Source organism: Lissotriton vulgaris, chromosome 8 (assembly GCF_964263255.1).
Source record: "Lissotriton vulgaris chromosome 8, aLisVul1.2, whole genome shotgun sequence".
Lineage (NCBI taxonomy): Eukaryota > Metazoa > Chordata > Amphibia > Caudata > Salamandridae > Lissotriton > Lissotriton vulgaris.
Window position 1 is genome coordinate 546,957,621 of NC_141696.1, and position 21,595 is coordinate 546,979,215.

The window sequence follows — 21,595 nt, forward strand, 5'->3', positions numbered from 1 at the left end:
TGGTCCACTAAAATGGCTCTGGGACACCTTGGAACTCGGACGCTTGCCTGCTAGGGCATGGGCCCCAATAACGAAAGCGTCCCCTCTTTTGACTGATTGTTCTTGTTGCCTATTTCTTCTGTTGTCATTTAACAGAACATTTTTGGACTGCCGAAAATGGTTCTGGTCCGACCGCTGGTTGGTGGAGACATTTTGACTATATCCTGGACCTGCCCGGCCTCGCCCAAAATGGCGCCGGTATAAATGGGACTCGTAACTCCTTGTTGTGTACTGGTTGCCCAACCTTGATATCACGAGATACGTATGCAGTTTTGAAGCACATGGCGGGCGGGGACGAGAATTGATTGAACATTTTGACATCCCTATTGATATTAAGTTCTGATGTGTTATTGATTACTGTACTATTGAAAGTTCGAAGTAACGTCACCCATGGTACTTGCCCGCAAATGTATATCTAGATAATTTTATTGTAACTGGCCCTGTCGTACTTTAATTATAAAATGTACGTCCACCGATTCCGCAAATGTTAGACACCTTAGTTCTTGCAATCTAATGGGTCGCCCGTTACGTTCTTCTACAGTGTAAATGTTCCCTCATCATATAAGATTCCAGTTTGCTCCGTGGCCGGCCCACGTGGTTATAGGCCCGTGTTTGTATACTGACATTTTCACAATAAAGGTTTTTTAAAAAAAACATGGTAGTAGTACCTACATTGGTAAAGTTTTGAATAATAGCCACTGTTTTCGAATCAGTAAAAGGCAAGTGAAATAAAGCAGTCCAATTACATGACTGTTAAAAGGTATAATGCGCAGGAACGCAGTAAAGATAAATGGTCAAGGGCTGTTGTGTTTTCTACTCCTGCAACATAAAGTGATCGATAAGAATCTGATATTCATGCCTATCAGCGACTAAGACAGCAGGCCGAGCCTCTTTTGCTCAACGGCTCCCTCATGGGACGAAGAAACGCCCTTTTTCTCGAAAAAGGAATATTTTACTTGCAGGACAGTTGTAAATTTATCGGGAAAATACATTAGCCTGGAACATTTTAGTGATAAACTGTAAATGCATCTGGGTCCTTTGCTTTAAAAGTCAGAGTGAGAAAAAAAAAGGTGGGGCTTTCATCATTTGGGAAAAAAAAAATGTTCGAAAGCAATGAAAAGCGTTATTATTAGGTCATATGACTAAGCCTTTCATCATTAGAATAACAAAAGTAAAATGAACCAATGAAAAGTTTTATTAACAAGTCACATGACTTGTTATGCTTACGTTACGCGCTGCGCGCCGCGCTCTGGATCGTTTCCGGGAAGCTGCGCCTTGCGCACCGTAGCACTTCCGGGTGCGCTAACGCGGCGCGCCATATGACGCATTACGCGACAACGCAGGTCCAGAATATAGTCAAAATGTCTCCACCAACAAGCGGTCGGAATACAACCCCTTTCAGCAGTCCAAAAAGTTCTGTTAAATGACAAGAGAAGGGACAGGCAACAAGAACAATCAGTCAAAGAGGGGAGGGCAAGTTCTTCTCTACCGGGTCACGTTGGGGCTCCACCGGAACTGATCGAATTGGTAGTCTACAGTGTTTCTGGATGTTTCAGATTGAAGCTGGCGTCAGCATGAGAGCACCCCGTGGCTACGTCGTGGCCATTCCGCGAGCAATCATGGCAGTCGCTCGCCACCGGAAGTCTGCGGGAGTCGGGGGCCCCGGTGACTTTTGTAAAATCTTCAAGGCTGAGGGGACGCTTTTGGGAATGGGGTCCATGCCCTAGCAGTCAAGCGTCCGAGTTCCAAGGTGTCCCAGGGCCATTTTAGTGGACCAGGCCTAAATCCGAAGAGCCGGCCACCATTTTGAGAGTCCTGTTGCAGCCGCCTATCGCTGCACCGCAAGAGTGGGCGCAATAAAAGTGGATGGTGGGCGAGACGCTGTAGCCGCAAGAGCGGGCGCAACTCAGCTGGTTGCGTGAAGCGCTGGGGTGTACCTGAGAAACCTCCACCTGGGGAGGTGGGGGAGGCTCGTTCGCGCCGCCTCTCCCTTCTAGTGCATCCCACGCCGTCTCCTGGTGCAGGAATATGTGATGGTCGGACTAGGGCACCGCAGGACGTGTCTTCAGGTCAAACGGATTGTGGGACAATGTTCAGAATGGAAGCGTCACCAAAAGGCAAAAAGTTCCGCTTGACCCTGGGAGCCGGCCGCCTATGTCGGGGCGATCTCACGCCACACCAGGGCAACAAGACTTGGGGAGGGGGTCGGTGCCATCACACCGCCCCTCGGGGGCCTCCGTCAAGCGGTTCAGGGAGGCACCGCATCACATTAATTTCCAATGCAGTCAGGTCCACAAACAGCCCCCACTTACTTTGAGAATAGTGAAGCTGCAGCAGGTGCAAATAAACTTCAGACAGTGTTACAAGCGCTGCTCGGAACCCTCAACTATGGCACCCAACATCCAGGACTTATGCCATTTGTGCAAGGCAGTGACATCGAAGTAACTCAGGGACCAAGGAACATACCATATCCAGAGTCCTTCCCACAGCGTCTGCCTTCCTTGTTACCTAGTTATGGTTGTGGAGAAGTGTGGCTCAGGGGTTAGAAGCGGCAGACCCGGAAGCTGAGATCGGCCCTGGACCAGGGTTCAATTCCCCGCCCGACGGGGGTTGGGCTCAATAATTCCACGGACTCGATAATTCTCGCTCCGGTGCCTACTCGACTCACGGGTTCACACTCTGCGACTCTGGGCAATAGCTTGCTTAATCTCCACAACGGCCCCTCGCGGCGGGATGCCTGGCTTTCACCTTGTGGATACCCTGCGGGGGTATCTCACAGGGGAATACCAGGACGGGTTCCCTAAGCAAGCGCATAGATGCCTGCGATGTGGGCGATTTGCGCTATATAAATACATGTACATTTACATTTACATTTACATTTACATTTCTTTCACTCCCACTCCAGGCTTTTAGTCTGTGGATGGAAAACCATGAACCTACACTCACGTATGAAAATGTTACTATTGATGCTTGACTGAGGCCAAGGAGATCAGAGTGCATGAGTCTCATGCTCGATCGATTGAGCTAGCCGGATCAGGCAACAAAAAGGTGGTGGTGGCATCAGCAAGGCATCCTCACACACAACTTGTCGGACATCAGCTCTGGATGTACTGGGGATGAGTCTTGGCGCATGGTGTCGTCCCCGGGCAATTTGCACAACGGTTCTCCACCCCTAGGCCGCCAGCTATGCTACCTCGACAGGAATAGTGATGGATGTTGCAGCAGGCTGCCATGTAAATAGTTATTTAATAAAACGTTTTACCCTGTTACTTTTCTGGTGTGTTGTATATATTTATAATATTTGCATAGGGTTTGTCGTTATTTTGGGCGGGGTGGGTGGCGGAGCCGAGCTGTCTTGCAGCCATCATGGTGTCGAGCTCAGTTCATGTCACTAGTTTCGTATTTCTCATGAGGGGTTGTTCCTAATGTTTCTATTTTAGCGAGGTCAAAAAGAGATCCCATTAGTGGCCTACTGATTTTGCTTGATTCCTTTTGTTTTTTTAAACGATTTTTCACTATCTGCAAAGACTAAACAGAGTATTGCGACTCTGTGCTTGTTTGTAAATAGAGAATGAACAAAGAGAACCAATTCTAAAACAGTAAATGCTTGGATAATAATCAATGAAATGGAGAGAGAAGCAGGCACGACGGATTACAACGGGGGCAAAGGCCTGCGTTACCTACCCTTCACTATCTGCAAAGAGAGAATACTCCTTAAAGAAAAGAGATGGGGGGGGCAGCGTTCAAAGCACATCAGCGTGCATAAACACAAAAATGTTTTTGTCTATCACGTACTTGACATTTTAAAGCTTTTCATATTTGCTATTAAAAAACCATTGAAATTCACTGAAAAAAACATAGGTTATAGACCATATATAGTTAGGAATTAGCATTTACAAAACCTTGAAAATTCACTGAAAAAACCATTGGTTATAGACCATATATAGTTAGGGATTAGCATTTACAAAACCTTAATTTACTCGCACAAAACCATTGAAATTCGCATATATAGTTAGTTGCACTAACTATATATCGCGCACCCGCAATCCACTGCTGATGATGTCACATATTACATCATTCATGACATGGTCAGTGACATCACTGATGACATCACTGATGACATCTCAAATGACATCACTGATGACATCTCAAATGACATCACTGATGACATCACTGATGACATCTCAAATGACATCACTGATGACATCTCATTTGACATTACTGATCACATCACTGATATCATTCATGTGATAATACGATGAACCTCTTCAGTCTCTAATATAACCTTAGATACAATCAGTGTAAACAGACACTCACAGATTGTCACTCATCCATGGAGTTACTCATACATCTAGTCAGTCATGAAAAGAATCAATCACTCCTCCATTTCCTCAACTATACAGTTATACACACCTTACTAATTCAAACATATTCTAATCCATATTTACTGTCTTATACAATCCCTGATACAAGTTCACAATGATCCATACAGCCACTCACACATTCACTGGCTCTTATGCACAGTTATTTATATATTCAACTCTCACATGTACTGTGTTTTACATATGTACTTACTTTGACATGTAGCACTGAGATATCCATTCACTCACCAATACACTCATGCACACAGTCAACTGCCCATGCAGCTGTTTCCACATGCACTTTTGAACCCATACATCTAGTGAATCAACTGCTCACACATCTATGCACAGAGTCATACACCTCCCAGCCACCCACACACATACTCAGTCTCCCATACAAATACTTGGGCAACCAATCAATAACCCATATAGTTACTCATATAGCTACTGATTAACACATGCAGCAGTTTACAGAACAACAGACATAATAATGCACAAATTAAGACAGTTTAGTCACTAACCCATGCACTCAGTGAGACACATTTAATCACTCACTCATACAGTCAGTAATGCACCTACTAAAACCTTCATCCAGACACTTATACATCCACTCATTCTTCAATATGTAAGACATATTTTAACTTTACAGAAACATACAGTCACTGGGTGTTGTCATCAGTGATGTCATCAGTGATGTCATCAGTGATGTCACTGACCATGTCATGAATGATGTAATATGTGGCATCATCAGCAGTGGATTGCGGGGGCGCGATATATAGTTAGTGCAACTAACTATATATGTGAATTTCAATGGTTTTGTGCGAGTAAATTAAGGTTTTGTAAATGCTAATCCCTAACTGTATATGGTCTATAACCAATGGTTTTTTCAGTGAATTTTCAAGGTTTTGTAAATGCTAATTCCTAACTATATATGGTCTATAACCTATGGTTTTTTCAGTGAATATATATATATATATATATATATATATATATATATATATATATATATATATATATATATATATATATATATATTCACTGAAAAAACCATAGGTTTTAGACCATATATAGTTAGGAATTAGCATTTACAAAACCTTGAAAATTCACTGAAAAAACCATAGGTTATAGACCATATATAGTTAGGAATTAGCATTTACAAAACCTTATTTTACTCACACAAAACCATTGAAATTCGCATATATAGTTAGTTGCACTAACTATATATCGCGCACCCGCAATCCACTGCTGATCATGTCACATATTACATCATTCATGACATGGTCAGTGACATCACTGATGACATCACTGATGACATCAATGATGACATCTCAAATGAGGTGGAAGAGGAAGATTCCTCTGCTCCCGGGATACCATCCCTAGGCTATCTTGGATCTTTTGGATCTTAGCAATAAAAAAGGTTGAAAGATCCTCACACCATTGTGACGAGATAGGCAGGCTCATTTGTTCAGCACGAGGGGACAGAAAGTTACAAACAATAGAAAAGATTTCTTTGATATTGTTATTAGCCTTGGCAATTCTCTCTGCGTAGAAATCGCCTTTAGCTTTCTTAATGGCTGCATAATAGTCCCTCTGGGCTGCACAGAGAGCCGCCTTGGTCGAAGGGCAGTATTCACGTCGCCAGCGCCGCTCAAACTTTTTACACCCTAGCTTGAGTTCTTTAAGTGAATTTGTGAACCACGGTTTGGAGGGGGTACAGCACGGTTGACTTCTGGAAAAGGGTTTAGCGATAGAATTAACCCCTTGGCTAATCCAGGCGGAGAAACTCTCCACTGCACCTTCCAGATTTGGGGCGGCTGCTGGACTAGCTGATGACAGTGCTTTGATGGGGGCTGGGGCAGTGAGATAAATAACGGTGATGGATCAAGCCCTGATCTTTGGACTGGGTAAGAGTGGTCTGCTTAATTCAGACACTCTGTTCATCACCACCCCCTTTTCTGAATCGTTTTTGGCCACTATAGGTGTGGCAGGGTATACTCAGACATGAGTCCCTTTCTCACTGCTCCATCAGGATTCAAGCAAGCCGGGCCGAAGACGGTTGAAATACCAGAAACCGGTCCCCGGTAGCTTGTCTCCTTTCTGGTGAAGAATTGGCTTGGTAGTTTAGTCTGCCCTGTTCCCATGATGCACTGGGCCAGGGACAGACTGATTTGCATATAGCCAGGTTCTGAGCTGGGATGGGGCAGTGAGATAAATAACGGTGATGGATCAAGCCCTGATCTTTGGACTGGGTAAGAGTGGTCTGCTTAATTCAGACACTCTGTTCATCACCACCCCCCTTTTCTGAATAGTGCTTTGATCAGGGCTGGAATATTAATCTTCTGGGTCAATGGACTCGTTAGCAATGGGGTGGGGGGGGGTAAAGAGTGACTTTCCAATGTCCCATGCAAACCTGATCAGAAAATAATCTGACCACGTGACAGGAGAGGAATCCGTATCAGAAAAATTAAAGTTGGAACAAACTATGACAATCAGATGACCACCTATAAGCGTGGCCTCCTTGACCCACTGGGTCAGATGGGCAAGATTACATAAGTCCAAAAGATTCCTGGCCCCATGGGCCTCCGGGCTATCAAGGTGGGTGTTAAAATGTCCGAACAGCAAAAACTTGGAGAAGCGGAGCGCCCGCGAAGCAATAGCGTTGTCAAGAGATTTAAGGAAAGCTCCAGGAGGACCGGGGGGGGGGGGGGGGGGGCGGTAGACGAAAGTGCCACCCAGCGTAAAGTGGGGGACATGACCAACGAAAAATCTAAGGCCTCGCCGTCCTCTAGCTCCTCGGATATCTCACTGGTGAGTGACCATGTCTCCCTAAACACCACTGCAACGCCTCCCCCTCTCCCAGTCATACGATCACCTCTGCCAATTTTAAAACCCCGCAGGATAGCTAATTCCACCACCGGCGCACAGGATTCGTTTAGCCAAGTCTCTGTAATGAATAAAATATCAAGTTGTTTGCCTAGGATCAACTCATGAATGTCAGGGGCATGTTTAACCATTGAGCGCGAATTAATGAGAGCTACCCAAATCTTTGTCCCTCGTTCAGAGTGAAGTAATGGATCAGGCTACCTAGTTTGAAAGCAGATATTACAGGAGGGGCACGTCCTGGTTAGACTGTGCAGGACCGGCCATTGGTTACCTCCATTGCAGGTTGTGGTATCTAAAATGTAAATGTCAAGGTATTTGTAGAGCGCACTGTCACCAAGCGGTTTCCTGGCGCTATTACTCATACCGCTGTGGAACCCCTCCTGGCTTTCCTTGTGAAGTGTCCACTCCTGGGCACCCCCAGGGTGAAGCCAGGCATCCACAGCGCTGTTGGGGCCGGTGTGGAGGTTAAGCAAGCTATTGCCCAGAGTTGCAGCGTGGGACCCATGATTAGAATAGGCACTGAGGCGAGAAATCAGGTCCGAGGAATTATGAGCCCAAGACCCGCCGAGGCGGGAATTGAACCCTGGTCCCGGCCCAGAACTCTGCATCAGGGTCTGCCGCTCTAACCATTGAGCCACACTCCTCCTGGCTATCTAAAGCCAGGAGTTCCTCCTGATTAAAAGATCTCCTGCCAGCCCAGTCACCATTGCTGGCGCTGTGCGCTCCTGGGGCGCGGACGAGAGCAGATGGGCTTCCCTTTGGTGCATCTTTGGTCCGCCGCAGGCTCGCCTACTGGGTGCATCCGCTGCGCGCTCCGGGACACATGTTTGTTTTTATGGCGCTCTCCCACGCCCAGCTGGACCGCTAACTTCGGTCCTAATGTGCTCCGGCACACACCAAAGAAGGCGCCCTGCCCTCCACGCAATCGGCACAAACAGCCGCAGTGGAACGGGGCAGGGAGGACACACAGAAAGGTAAGTGTGAGTAAAGTTTTTTTTTTAAAGAGCTCAGTGCAGTACATAGATCAATAAAATTATTTAAAAAACAGCACCTGCATCGTAATCATGCAGGGGCTGCCAGCCTAATGCCAGAGTCGATAAAAGTCACAGAAGGTCAGATAGTGCACACGTGCTGCCACAGTACCCATGGTGGGTTAAACAGGTCCTGCCACTACCTGTTCTACCGCTGTGAGCCCTGAGCAGTCAGCCGTTTTATGGTGTGCTCCCACGCCCAGCTGGACCGCTAACTTCGGTCCTACCATGCTCCAGGACACACCAAAGATGGCGCCCTGCCCTCCACGCAGTCGTCACAAACAGGAGCGGTGAAACGGGGCAGGGAGGACACACAGAAAGGTAAGTGTGAGTTAAGTTTTTTTTAAAAGGGCTCAGTGCAGTACATAGATCAATACAAATGATTTAAAAACCAGCACCTACATCGCAATCATGCAGGGGCTGCCAGCTTAATGCCAGTCGATAAAAGTCACAGAAGGTCAGATAGTGCACACACGCTGCCACAGTACCCGCAGCGGGTTAAACAGGTCCTGCCACTACAAGTTCACAGAATGTGCTGTGAACTTGTGACCTATTGGTTCAACTGTGTTACTAGGTACACTGAGCTCAGACTGTATTGGGGGGAATGGTGTAAAAGAGACAGAACTGTTTCTGAAACGTTGAGGAGTGATGACACAGTGTAAATGATGGCAAGTTTTAGTTTCCATGTCAGGACTATGTAATAAACTTGTGTAGTATTTAAATGTCAGAAACATAAAGCTAGATATACATAGCGAAAACGCACAGACAGAAACCTCTTTTTGAAAGAGAAGGAAAGGGTTAACTCCTGCTAGCCATTCACAAGTGGAGATGCAGTAGTCTAAAACGAAAGACATGATTTTATTTGCTGCCTTTCTCATGATGATAGAGTGGAAAGTTGAAGAGGTTGCCATTTTGGACTTGCTTTGTATGAGAGTGGTGTGCCATTCTTGTGCTTAGTTTTTACAAATCTTAACAGTGTCCAAACTATGCAGACTGAGCTTAAACAACAATATAATCTACAAACAGAATTCAGTGGTATGTATAAAACATTGTAATTGTTTTAAAAATGTACATTAGAAATGAAGATGTATATGGGAGTTTGAAAAAAAGGAGTATCACAGTGCTGAGAAAAATATAAGAGTTGAACTGTATCTATTAGAGGGTATGTGTTTAAGAAGTCAGTAGTGAATGTTTTGGAAAGTAAGAGAAAAATGAATTACTGCCTGTTTATTACATTATGTTTTTTATTGAAAATAACAGTATAGTTTTGTGGAAAGTTGCAATGATGAGCTAAGAATATTTTAAATATCTAAACATCATGTGCAGAATAGATACATTTGTCATTTGCATTCTGGGAGTTGTAGTACTTTTAGTATCATTAATAAACAGGAATAGTGTAGTGAGAATTAAAAGATGAGAACATGTATGCGTGTATGTGAATTAGAAAGAAGTGATACTTGTTAGGGATTTATTTGGAAGTGTTTGTCAATCTGTTTTTATTTATATGACCACCTTGCATATGCTTAGATGGTGAGATATGGTTTTTGTCCTTGCACATAGCTCTATATACGGTGGGACTTTTGAGTTTGCTTAAAGATTCAGAGAGGTATATATTTTAGATAAGATGGCTGAAGGTGTACATCTATTAAGAAATTGCATAAATGTTTACATGGTTATCTATGTTCAGTAAGGCTGATGAAAATGTCATGTATATCGTGAGGGTTGTGTTTTTCTTTAAACATGCTTTGTTTAAAATTGAAAAGGATTAATGGTGCAGAATGCCTTGAGAGTTCTTGTGCTAGGTTAATTTTGAGTGTAACTTTTGTTTGAGATATGCTGAATATATGTTTTAGAAGCAGAAGAAATATTTGAGAATTGATGTAGGTATACCATTTACAAAATGTTTTGTGCATTGAAAAATTTCTCATTGTTTTCTGTTTTAGAAACTTAGTGATGCATGTGAACGCTCAGTTGCAAAGCAATGTATGTTTCTAGAGGACCATGTATGCAATTATATATCAAGTTTGATACCCAGATTACACACACACATAGATCAGAAGAAAAGCATGTATACAGTAAAACAGGTAGTTTGATAGTGATGGAAAGAGACAACCAATGATTTGGAGATATCGTGACAAATGTTATGTATTTAACAGGAATGAAGGTACTTTCTCAGTCACTCAAGCAGTATTCAGGCAATCGTGGAATAACCCAGGCACTACTCAGGCTGTCATCAAATCAGTGATTCACTATCCATTATCCAGAAACTATAAATGTACTCTTGTAAATAAAATGTAAATTGATACTTGTATAGCGCACTACTCACCCGCAAGGGTCTCAAGGCACTTGTATGAATACCACTGTGGAACCCATCCTCGCTTTCCCTGTGAGGAGTCCACTCCTGGGCACCCCCAAGGTGGAGGCCAGGCATCCTTAGCATTGTGGGGGCTGTTGTGGAGATTAAGCAAGCAGAGTGGGACTCCATGATTGGAATAGGCACGGAGGCGAGAATTATCAGGTCCGTGGAATTTTGAGCCCAAGACACGCCGAGGCGGGGAATTGAGCCCTGGTCCCGGGCTAGACGTCTGCATCAGGGTCTGCCGCTCTAATCATTGAGCCACACTTCTCCACTTGCAATCAGGCAGGCAGAAATTATGTAGTTATTGAAGTATGCAGGCACTACGTACACATTCATCTAATCAACTAGGTACTCTCTATTGACTTATTCAGTTAACAAGGCTGTAACTATGCATCATTATAACATTTGTGCTGAACCTATGAAGCCATCTAAACACCCACTTACAAACCATGCAGTCATTGAAATACTGAGGCATACACATGCACGGATGAAACACTCAGGGTCTACTTATGCACTCATATGATGTGCATGTGAGGAGCCTGAGGGCCTCATTTAAGAGGCCCCTTGCGCCATCGAACGTCACAGAAGCCTGTGTGATATTTATCAGGCAGCACTAAGCCACTTTTTTTGGCTTAATGCTGCCTGATAAATATCAGTCCCGTTAACGCAGTGTTCTGCGTTAAAGTGGTGTGCAATGGGTGTTGCTGGGGGAATTCCCAGCAACATCCATGGCCTTTTGACACTGCCCAGATTTATGAGAAATCGTAAATCTGAGGCAGTACCAAAAGCTTACGCCGCCCCAGGGGAGGCGTAAGGGAGGCGCAACGGGGAAAAATATCATTATTTTTCCTCGTTTTTCCTTTTTCTGAGGGTGCTGCATTAGGCAGCACACAGCGAAAGAGGAAAAGCCTCTTGTGATTATTTTTGTCGTAGGGAAGCACAGCAGGAAGGCCCGCTGCGCTTCCCTACAGCAAAACCTCATAAATGAGGCCCTGAGTGTTTCATTAGTGCACGCATATGCCTCAGTATTTCAATGACTGCATGGGTTGTAAATGGGTGTTTAGATGGCTGCATAGGTTCTGCGCAAATGTTATAACGATTTTATAGTTAAAGCCTTGTAAATTTAGTGTTCCATTAAAAAAAGTGTAGAAGAAGGAAAGATTCAGTGAAACAGAAAGAACAAATTGAGAGAGTAGTTGATAAGGCCTTTGGTTTGAATAGGAAGTTTTTAATTTTGCTTCTAAATAGAATGAAGACTCTTGACAAAATAGTGTTTTGTATGAGGAGACAAAATCAAAAGAAAAGATTAGAGAATAGAAGTAACTGTTGTACAGTTTTAGTGGACAATGGATACATATTTCTTTTACAGAGGCTTTCTTTAATGAAGAAAGATATCTCCAGGATAACAAATAAGTTCCTGCTATTGATTAAAGAGAACGATGTTATGTAATTAAGAATGGTAGTCCTAAAGTAAAGGAGGTGGAATCTCTGACAGATTATCGACCAACAGTATATTGACCTACAGCAACATCGACGCTGGAATATCGAAGGCAAGTATTTCGACACCCTATCTACAACATGGTAAGTACAAAAATATCGAAACTAAAATATTGATGTTAAAAATACCGTAATTAAAAATATAGCTTTTTTTCTGTAAAAAAAAGTTAAATAAAGTAAATAATACTTATAAATAAATTAAACATATTTAAACATATTTAATCATGTTCAAAATACATAAATAATACATATTTAATAATAAAACTTTAAATAAAAATAAACATGCAATATATAATATATACTTACTTAATAACAATATTTATTAATTATTTTAATTAATTATAAATTAATAACAAATACCATAAATTACAAATACATCTACACACATAAAATAATAACATAAATACAAACATTTAATTGTATTTAATAAATCAAAAAATTAAATGTACTTTCAATATTTTAAAGTCAATCAAATACAACATTATCTGAAATAATACAAAAAATATTAAATACATAAATAAATAAAAATACTATTTAAAGTCCCAATAAAACTACATTAATGAAAACATTGGATAGCGTAGAATGTAAAATTACTGTTCCCACTCCAGAAAATTAAACAGTAGAGAAAGTATTAAATAGCATAGGGGTAAAAATTACTATTCCCACTCCAAATAGAGCAAAAGTAGGGAAAGCGTTGGATAGCGTAGAGATAAAAATTACTATTCCCACAACAGAGAGTGCAACAGTAGGGAAAGCGTTGGATAGCGGGTGGGTAAAAATTACTATTCCCACTCCAGTGAGTGCAACAGTAGGGAAAGCGTTGGATAGCGTAAGGGTAAAAATTAATATTCCAACTCCAAAGGGTGCAACAGTAGGGAATGCGTTGGATAGCGTAGGGATAAAAATTAATATTCCCACTCCAGAGGGTGCAACAGTAGGGAAAGCGTTGGATAGCGTAAGGTTAAACGTACTATTCCAACTCCAGAGGGTGCAACAGTAGGGAAAGAGTTGGATAGCGTAAGGGTAAAAATTACTATTCTAACTCTAGAGGGTACAACAGTAGGGAAAGCGTTGGATAGCGTAGGGGGGAAAAATTACTATTCCCACTCCAGAAGGCGAAACAGTAGGGAAAATGTTGGAGAGCGGGTGGTTAAAAATTACTATTCCCACTCCAGTGAGTGCAACAGTAGGGAAAGCGTTGGATAGCGTAAGGGTAAAACTTACTATTCCAACTCCAGAGGGTGCAACAGTAGGGAAAGCGTTGGATAGCGTAGGGATAAAAATTACTATTCCAACTCCAGAGGGTGTAACAGTACAGAATACGTTGTTTAGCGTAGGGGTAACAATTACTATTCCAACTCCAGAGGGTGCAACAGTGGGGAAAGCGTTGGATAGCGTAGGGGAAAAAATTACTATTCCAACTCCAAAGGGTGCAACAGTAGGGAAAGCATTTGATAGCGTAGAATTTAAATTTAACATACTTATAAATAATTTTTATATTTAAAATAATGGATAATTACATTTTTAAATAAATCTACATCTTTTACAAACAATTAATAATTATTAAAAGCAATTACATTTGAATATTTAATTAACAATAAATGATCAACAAATACCAATAAATATTAATTAATAAACATTACTCACAAAATATTAAATATTAAAGAATTAAATACATTTCAATACATAAAAATATGACTTAAAATTAATTCACAATTAAAAATTATTAAACAGTATACCAAATAATACTTTTTTTATAAAACATTGATTACCAATTAATTACAAATACTTTCCAATTAATAAGAAATATTTAACAATTAAAAATATTATTTCCAATTAACACAATTATTTACCTATTAAAAAATGAATTACCAATTAAAAAAAATATTTCCCAATTACAAACATGAATTACCAATTTAAAAAATGTGTTAACAATAAAAAAACATGAATTACCAATTAAAAAATACATTATCAATTAATATAATTAATTGTCAATTAATAAATATTTTAAAATAAATTATTTATTCATAACAAAAAAATTATAAATAATTAATTACAATTAAATTACTACCACCCAATTCCCTTATAAACCCACAACCCACTACAGAAATAGAAACAAAATTAATAAAAAATAATTTATAATTCCTATAAATTAATAGTTAATTTAGTATATTTAAATTACTTCCCACCCTATTCCCCTATAAACCCACAACCCGCTCCGGTACTAAAACATAAAATGTACTTAAAAATAACATTATTAATATATAAAAATAATACACATATATTTTTAAAAAATTAAAATACTTAACAAAAACATATTACACATACATAATTAAAAACATAAAAATACAAATATTGATATTAGTACCATCGAAATTAGTTATATCGATATATATGCTATCGATATTACTAACTTCGATATTACTTACATCGCTATAAATAAATTCGATATTACTTACATTAGGGTCGATATTCTGTCCAACGATATTTTTGACATCGAAATTCTGTACCTTTGATATTTGCAACACGATATTTGTGTAAGTCGATAATTAGGACTCGATATTTTGACTGTGTACCAAAGAGGTGATGGTATCCAGAAATGTAAAAAAAGGTATTGCAGAGGAGGTACGATGAAAGCGTAGTCGGGGCACTGCATAAAAATGGAATTGTAGTTGTGTTTCTAGTACTAGACAGCAATCCATTGATATACTGAGAAAATTCCTACATATCTTTTCAAGGCAAAGTGTAAAACAAAAAGTAAGTGATACCACTCAACAATGCAAACTTTAGGTAGGAGGCTGTATTATGTGAATATTCCTGCTTTATTCGTAGGAGAAATACGTTGAACACTTTTGCTTGGTAGTGTGGCAGACGTAGAAAAGGTTTGTGGTGATGTGCAGTTTTGTTTCTTTGGCCATGAGCAGGATTCTAGGAGAAATGAAGAATTGGTAAGAGGAGGAATAGCAGAACAAGACAAGTTACCTGTGTGTTTATATGTAGAGGGATGGTTTCACTTGTCTATATGGCAAGTTATATGTAAGTAGTGTTACAATAAATTGGAAGATAATAAAATAAGCAAACATAGATATTAGATACCCATTTTGAAAGATAATAAAATGCCTGCTAATGTAGAAAAACTATGAAGGTCAAAAATAAAAATTAATCAACATTTATTATTCTTTGCAGCATTGCGAAGGGCCGTTATGGACTGCTCTTCAGCACTAACTACAACTCCACAATCCATGCTGTATGATGCAATCGGAGGAAACTGTTGAGCCAAACCTTGAAGTTGAGACTGGACTTTTGAATGGACTCTCTGCTTCGATGTTGTCGTCCTGCTATTGAAGTCGAGGGTCCTTCAGCTTTGCGTTGCCTTCTTGCTGCTCTCCATGAACTTCTCTTGTGAAATGTGCAAGAAATATAAAAGGGGGAAAAATACCATGTATGATTTTTGGCAGCATTGTGAATAGCTGTAACACACTGCTCACCAGCTGTTATAACAACACTACAGTCCATGCAATACATGGCCATTCTTGATAACTGTGGAGCTATGTCTGTTGCAGTAGTCTGTACCTCAAAAGGGACCTTCTTGCCGGATAATGTTGCTGCTGCCACTGATGTAGATGGTCCTCCAGCTTCCCTCTTGTAGATCACCAGTTGGAGACATTTTCTATGATAGGTTTTAAGATAATATGAGATGGATGTCGTCCCACATGAATATTTTTTGTTCATTCCTCTAGAGAGGGTCTTTTCAGACATTGTGAATTGCACTAGTTTTGCATCATTTTTTTCCCCATACGTTTGTGTAACAATGGATAGTTTGATGTTTGTTTGTAAGTTATGCTGTGTTTGTATGTTTAGATGTTGAAAGTTATTTTTTTTAAATGCTTTATTACAAATATGTTGTTAAAATAAAGTTAAACCAATATGATACTAAACAGCTACACTCAAACTTTGTGTAAAATATGTCTATATATATGTTTTACACTTTTAAATTTGCATTTGTGACTACTGATGTCATTGTAACCTCCGGTGTTGCTGTGAAGAAGGAAAATACATTTTTTATATAGTTATTTCGACAAATGATTACAAAGGGGAAAGGTATATTAGTATCTTACCAAATAGCTACACAGAAACTTTATGTTAAATATGTCCATATACGTGTTTTACACTTTGTCAAAAATACCTGGTATTCGCAGTCTGTCCTTGGCAATGGCACTCATAGAATTTAGAATCATACAGACACTACCTGTGTAATCATCAAGGACGTTCTTTCTGTATCATTCTGCGAACATGCCTCCTGGCATAGTACTAGTTAGAGGATTAAGCCCCCTTGGCTATTGAGGGTATTTGGGGGGCAAGTATCCCTTTTGTTACCTCCAGCAAATTCCAAACAGTCATTTTGCTAAGAGGTGTTCTGAGGCCATACCCCCTTTCTACACCACTCTGCAAACACGGTTTCTGGCACACCACTGGTTGGGGTATGAAGTTGTCTTGGATGCTAAAGGACCTTGGGGACCAAGAACCCTTCATGGTACTTTCTATAAGTCCTACTCAGCAGGATTTCTGAGAGCTCATCAGAGGCCCTGCCCCCATTCCACACCATCCTACAAAGACCAAGGCTACTTAAAAACTATGGAAATTCACTGAAAACAATAAAGGTTACAGGTAAGTTATAGATAGGGATTAGCATTTACAAAACATTAGAAATTCACTGAAAAAAACTAAAGTTACAGGGCTGTTAAAGTTGGGAAACAGAATTTAAAAAACCTTAGATATTCACTGAAAAAAAACAAAGGTTACGGGGATGTTATAGTTATGCCGATATTTTACTCGTACAAAACCAGAGAAATTCAGCAGTTAGCTGAGCTAATTGTAATTTGTGCCCATGCAATGCAATGCAATGCATTGCTTATGACCTCACATTTTACATCACTCATGACTTTGTCAGTGACATCACTGATGACATCTCAAATGACATCACTGATAACATCATCCACAGAATCTCTGGCAGAGCCTCTCACACCCCCATTTAACCATTCAAACACCCACTCCAACTTCCACACTACCATTCTCAAAACATTGACACACCCATACCAGGAAATATACACCTACTCACTGCTTCACATGTCTACACACACATCCACTCAGTCACCTATACAGCCACTGATACACCCACTCACTGATGCAACCACTGATATATCCACTCATAAAGCCATTCACTGTCAGCCACTCATAGAGCTTCATAGAGCTACTCACAAACGTATAGAGTCAATTAGTCAGCCATTTACTCACCTATACAGTTATACACCCACCCACACACTTTTTCATACAGATCCCAACATATAATCCTTGACCAATGCAGACCTCACACACCCACTCACTAACCCATACAGTTACTATCACAGTCCCTCGCTCACACATATAGTCACTGATACACTCCAACATCTTCATATACTGCCTTTCAACTATCCACTTACTCATCCATATACCACTGACACATCCATTCACTCACCAACAAAGCCACAGACACACTCAATCACTTATAGATCCCTCCTTTTACACTCACTAACCCATACACCCAATGACTCATGTAGTAATTCATCCATTCAGGAAGTCACACACCCTCTCACCCACCCTCACAGACATTCATACACCGGTACAGGTACTCAGACAACCAATCAATAAACCATACAGCCACTCATGTACCTACTCACCAACCCATGCAACCACTTACACAACAACTGACATGCGGATACAGACTGATACAGACTTCAGACTCACACCTATTCAATCATCAATACAGGCACTGATATACCCACTGATTCATCAATAAACCTTGATATATATTTATAACACTCATAAACGTTTTAGAAACACTCACAGTCACTGGATGATGTCATCAGTGATGTCGTTTGAGAAGTCATCAGTGATGTCACTGACCATGTTATGAGTGATGTAATATGTGAAGTCATAAGCAGGGCATTGCGGGGGCGTAAGTTAAAGTTAGCTCAGCTAACTATAACTACTGAATTTCTCTGGTTTTGTACAAGTGAAATGTCAGCCTAACTGTAACTTCCCTGTAAACTTTGTTTTTTTCTGTAAATATATATACATACACACACACACATACATACGCCAAAACATACAGCAGCTCCCTAGTTAATATATTGGTGGTAGCTAATCTAGATTTTATCATTGTTAGTCATTTACTTGCTAGTTTATTCAGCTTCAGCTTATTGTATATTTTTTAAAGCAAAACTAGTGTTGTCACTTCCTGTGATGTCATCACTATCAAAGGTCATTTGACATCACTTCCTTTGATGTCATCGGGCTCAAAGGGTGTATGATGTCACTTCCGCTGCCTCAGGCATTTTGGTGAATTGACGTCTATGGCTGTGCTTTCAAAGGCGGAGGTCAAATGTCCGGCATATTCTTTTAAAAGGGAGGTTTATGATTACATTTGGTTCTCTGACTGCAAAGTTAGAAAATGTTGTCAAGTAAACTATGTGACAGTCTTTCTGGGTACAATGAGTGTGAAGGGAAAGGTTGTAGGATGTCATTTGTTCCTAAAAGGCGAAACATTAAAATACTTGTAAATGAACTGTACAAATATTTCAGAATATAGCAGCGGTTAGGAAAGCACAAATGAATCACAAATGTTTGGAATGCTGAAGTGTGATGGAAACAACGATTTTCATAGGATAAAAACAAATTATTACACTTCGTAATGTGAAAATGAATTATTCACAGCGACCCGGTTTCCACATGTTATCGTTTATGCGATGTATAGTTTTAGTAGTAAAACTGCATCTCTGTGTAAACTTGAATGAAAAATGTGCTGCCTGTAAATGACAGTGCGCTACCACACCATGCTTTAGTAATTTATTTGTGACAGTGTGCACTAAAATTCGCCTTCAGCTATATACCACAGCCTTACCACTCTCCTGCTGAATACATTTGCAACACTTTTGGTTGCGTGACAAGTAGTTTTTTCACAAACTCTTTGACTTCAGTGATATAACATTGATGGCAGCAATCCCATTTTGAAAATTCTTCCAGCACCATTGTAATCAGGGGAATGGAAGCATTTACAGAAGGAGGTTTCTCCTGTCGATGTTCCTCCATTGGGTCTTTTGGACGAATGCCGCGTGAAATGCAGCATCAGTCCTCTCCAACTTATTTTCCCAATGACACACTAAGTTAGGTCTGTTACATCAGGGAACATCTTTTTCTGCAAAATTCACCCATATGTACATTTTTTTAGTCCTGTGTTTGGTTTGCACCCCTGTTGGCTTTCATGCAATCAATCAGAGGCATTGGTTTCTGTTTAATGTTGATGCTGAGAAGCTCCTGACATTTAGTTACATGAGCATGGCTGCTACCCCGTTCTCCAGATCATAGGTCCAAGCAGGGGTTTGAATTAAATGCATTCAGCCTTCCAATCTCTCACCACGCCAGGCTAACGTGATGCTTCCTCATTTCTCTGAGTACCAGGATAGTCATCCACCCTTAACTGAGAAACAGAGACAGAGGTTAGGTAGGTTACCTCTCCGAAGTTCTGTTACCATGGCATGTCTACATCTGACCTTTCATCAACACCTTTACCTGCTCCTCATTGTGGTGACACAAGGATGTGGAGCAAGAGAGGGTTAAAGCTTAAGGGCTTGGCTCTTCAGCGGGATCAATACCACTGCAGTGGGTGGACACCAACTCTTCCAAATATGGAAGAAAACTGGTGACAATATTAGTACTATGCTTGACTAGGTCCGCTATTACAGTGCAATATTACCAGCCCCTACTTAAGGACCCTCTTAAGATTGATGACAATTCTACAATTACATAGGAATGCAGTATAAATAAGCCAGGCTGAGTATAATTGTTTTTAAAATAAATTTGTAACAAAAATGTTGAAATGCATGCAATTTATTATTTGCACAACAACGATCACTGAACACAAACTGCAATATTTATATTTCACAGGAATATTTGGACTCTTTAGACTGTACTCCTTGAAAAGGTGGCTTATGAAAGCATGACTTACTTAGAAGAGGGTACCCGGCTGAATTCTACGCCAATATCGAATTCCACGTTGGAGATGCTTCAGAATAAAATGCTGCAGACTGCTTTGCCCACCTTATATCTGTTCATTTTCATTGTCGGCATCATCATCAATTCCATTTCCATGTGGATCCTTTGCTTCCATGCTCATCCAAAGACGCCTACAATCATCTTTGCTATTAACTTGGTCATCAACGACATGTTGTACAGTGTGACTCTTCCATTCCAAGTTGTTTACCACCTGAATGGAAACAATTGGCCATTTGGGCATGTATTTTGCAGCATTGTAACTGTACTATTTTACGGAAACATGTACGGCTCTATTTGGACCATGATGAGCATTAGCATTGAACGATATCTGAAAATTGTATATCCACTGAGTTCCAAAAGCTTGACCACCAACAAAAATGCTCTTTGGGTCTGCGTTAGCATTTGGACACTTACCCTTTTGTTAAACTTGCCATACTTGTATTCAAATCTAACTTTTCATGTCACACAGCTACAGATAGTCACTTGTTTTGATGTCCTTCCCAAAAACATGTTTCCCTCAAGAAAATATTTCTACATTTATTATGCAAGTGTTGTATCTTTGACTTTTTTCCTGCCTTTGATTGTTATGGCAGTATGCTACAGTGCAATCATAGCAAAGCTTGTGCGGTCGCCTCCCTTGCAACTCAGAGAAACCAAACAGCAAATCATTTTCCTTATTGGGGTACTACTTACTGTTTTCTTGGTATGCTTTTTGCCAAATCACGTGTTGCAAATTCTCCATCTTATTTATAGTAAAAGGAATCAGTCCCTGTATGTGGAGTACAAGCTTTCTCTGGCTTTCTCCAGCCTCAACTGCTGTTTGGATCCTTTTGTTTACTATTCTGGTTCCAAAGAGTTTCGAACAATTGTGGAAAAGAAGATCTGCTGCTGTAGAATAAAGAGTCCACTCGATAACACCACCAGCAATGTTTCAGAACATTCTATTCCATTAACACAAATAAGGTAAAGAATGGGCGTTATCTATTGGAACTATCATTGTCATTGGAGACTCCACTGCGGTCCATTGGAGTAAATTTACCAGCATTCAGTATTATTGCTCTTACATGTTATTTAAAGATATCCTGTTCATGACTACTCCGTCAGTTACTTATTTTCAGACCTATCAGCTTGGTGTGTGTCCACTACTGTAATATTTATCTGGATGATTTTAATGGTCACTAGCACCATCATTTCTATTGAGTGATCCTGATTTCCCTTAGACATCTTAGACAGAGAGAAACTCTGCTACCTTCCTATTCACAACAAAGGAAACAATCAATCTCATATCCATTGTGTCTGCATTGAAACTGGAATGGTCCTATCATTTGAGGATT

General features: G+C 40.4%; 1 protein-coding gene across 2 annotated transcripts in view; it reads left to right on the plus strand.

The window, feature by feature from the left end:
* Window positions 1–21,341, plus strand: part of LOC147697693 (S-geranylgeranyl-glutathione receptor P2RY8-like) — a 302,799-nt gene extending 281,458 nt beyond the window's left edge. For both annotated transcript variants that reach the window (XM_086934359.1, XM_086934360.1), the window contains one exon: window positions 20,154–21,341. In XM_086934359.1, the coding sequence (XP_086790485.1) occupies window positions 20,206–21,228 (1,023 nt within the window). In that variant the 5' untranslated portion in view covers window positions 20,154–20,205 and the 3' untranslated portion in view covers window positions 21,229–21,341. The remainder of the gene's footprint in view (window positions 1–20,153) is intronic.
* The last annotated feature ends 254 nt before the right edge of the window (window positions 21,342–21,595 follow it).